Source organism: Erythranthe guttata, chromosome 14 (assembly GCF_056151865.1).
Source record: "Erythranthe guttata isolate IM_541 chromosome 14, IM_541, whole genome shotgun sequence".
NCBI lineage: Eukaryota > Viridiplantae > Streptophyta > Magnoliopsida > Lamiales > Phrymaceae > Erythranthe > Erythranthe guttata.
In genome coordinates, this window is record NC_142546.1 from 17,826,392 (window position 1) to 17,828,399 (window position 2,008).

The window sequence follows — 2,008 nt, forward strand, 5'->3', positions numbered from 1 at the left end:
AACAACTTGAAGATCTTTACCACTAAGCCAAAATTCTTTTTATTAATTGGTGTGATTCATAGAGTACTTGACCACTCTTAAATCCGCCCCTATATATATATATATATATATATATATATATATATATATATATATATATATATATATATATATATATATATATATATATATATATATATATATATATATATATATATATATAATGTTCCTTTTTTTTCAGAGTATGATATCTGTTTTCGTATATAATTTCGTAATATCTTTTATTTGTCCTCATCAAGAAAGTTTCAATAAATACATAAAATGAAACAAATATAGGGTAAATAACAGTCCACCCTAAGATAAGGTTAAATTACGAAAAAAAAAATATTTTTATTTGGGCAATTACAATTACTCTCCTCAACTATACCCGGACTCTTCTAGATTATGTGGTATATTCTCCAGTCTACTGTACCCGTTTTACCCCATTCGAAACAAGATGATCATAAAATGTGTCCATTGCCTTGTAAATATCAAGTTGTATGATGCATCAGAAAACTGTATTTTTGCACAAAGCGAGTACAAACTAGAAAACATTTAACGTAATGTAGAAGATTCTGTTGAATTTGAGACCATAAAAGGTGGACATGCAAGAAGATTTTTAGTTGAAGGAGTAATTGTATTTAAAAAAGAGTAATTGTATTTAAAAAAGAGGGGTTTTTTCGTAATTTAACATTAGCTCAGTAATTTACCCATAATTGTATAGATGAAATTAAATGAACTCACCCTAGTGCTCAGGTTATAGGCTTCACCCGAATGTTTTCTTTTATATTGTCTGGAAACCTGTTTTGCTGCTCCATCTTCCTGTAACAGATGACATGGAAAAGTTCAGCTGAGAAATCGAACTTAAAACCCGAAAAAAAAAATTAAATAAAAAAAATTACCAATTTAATTGACTTATTACTTATAACTCAAAATTACGTCACACCTACACTCAAATAAATAATTAAATATTCATTATATATATATATATATATATATATATATATTACTATACTCACATGGTTATGAGAATCCTGCTTCGGCGTCGACGGGTTGCCGCTCGATTGCCCCTTATTATCAGCCAAATCACGCAACAGAATCTCGTCCGCGTGTCTTAGCAAAGGAGGAGCCTCCTCGAAACAGGTCGAGAGATCGTTTAGTATGTCTGAGTAGTTATCGTCCGCGGCGGGCGCCGCTGTCTCGTGTTGTAATAAAGTGGCGGAGAAAGGCGGCGCCGCCGGCGGACCCCACAAACTCAATAACGGGACGTCTCCGTCGTCAACATCGGAGATTATTATAAGAGGCGTGTTTGTGTTTGTGTTTGTGTTGTTGGTCGTCGCCCGATTTCCATCACTTATAATTTCTTGATCCTCCGACGGAATGAAAAACGTCCCGTCCGGAGGATCGTGATCACCCATTACCGCGGCGAAGGAATTTGATCCCTTTTGGAATTAAAGTAGTTGTGGGACAAATATTCCAACGGACTTGGTGAGTTTAAATAAGGCCCATTTTTCTTGGAGTCTAGTGTGCCATATCTGCACCCAATCCTATTTGAGCAACAAATCCAGGCCCTTTGATTCTAATGCATATATATAAATCATAATTTATTTTTATCTTTATTATCACATAATTTTTGTATAGATTTTTTTAAATACATAATAATGGAATTAAAGTTTTCTTTTGATGTAGCGATAATTTAAAATATATACAAAAAATTATGTGATAATAAAGATAAAAATAAATTAAAGACCCCACTGTACATTTATAATTAAGATATAACAAAAATAAAATAATTAAAATATTTAAAAAATATAAGAATTTAGTAATTGCAAAATCCTGGGGGTATTTGTGTCTTTTTAAATAATTTCACAGGGGTTTTTTTGCTGTTTATTTATCATAGGGGGTTATCGGTATTTAGAGATTACACAGGGGTACTTTTTGCAGTTTATATATATATATATATATATATATATATATATATATATATATA

The 2,008-nt window shown here is 31.2% G+C and overlaps 1 protein-coding gene across 1 annotated transcript; it reads right to left on the reverse strand.

Moving 5' to 3' along the window:
• Window positions 1-711: 711 nt before the first annotated feature.
• LOC148765335 (uncharacterized) lies at window positions 712-1,487 on the reverse strand. The gene is made up of 2 exons (XM_088812762.1): window positions 1,038-1,487; window positions 712-840 (listed from the first exon to the last, which is right to left on the reverse strand). The coding sequence occupies exons 1-2, from the start codon at window positions 1,434-1,436 to the stop codon at window positions 712-714; spliced, it is 528 nt and encodes a 175-aa protein (XP_088668888.1). The 5' UTR covers window positions 1,437-1,487.
• Between the last annotated feature and the right edge of the window lie 521 nt (window positions 1,488-2,008).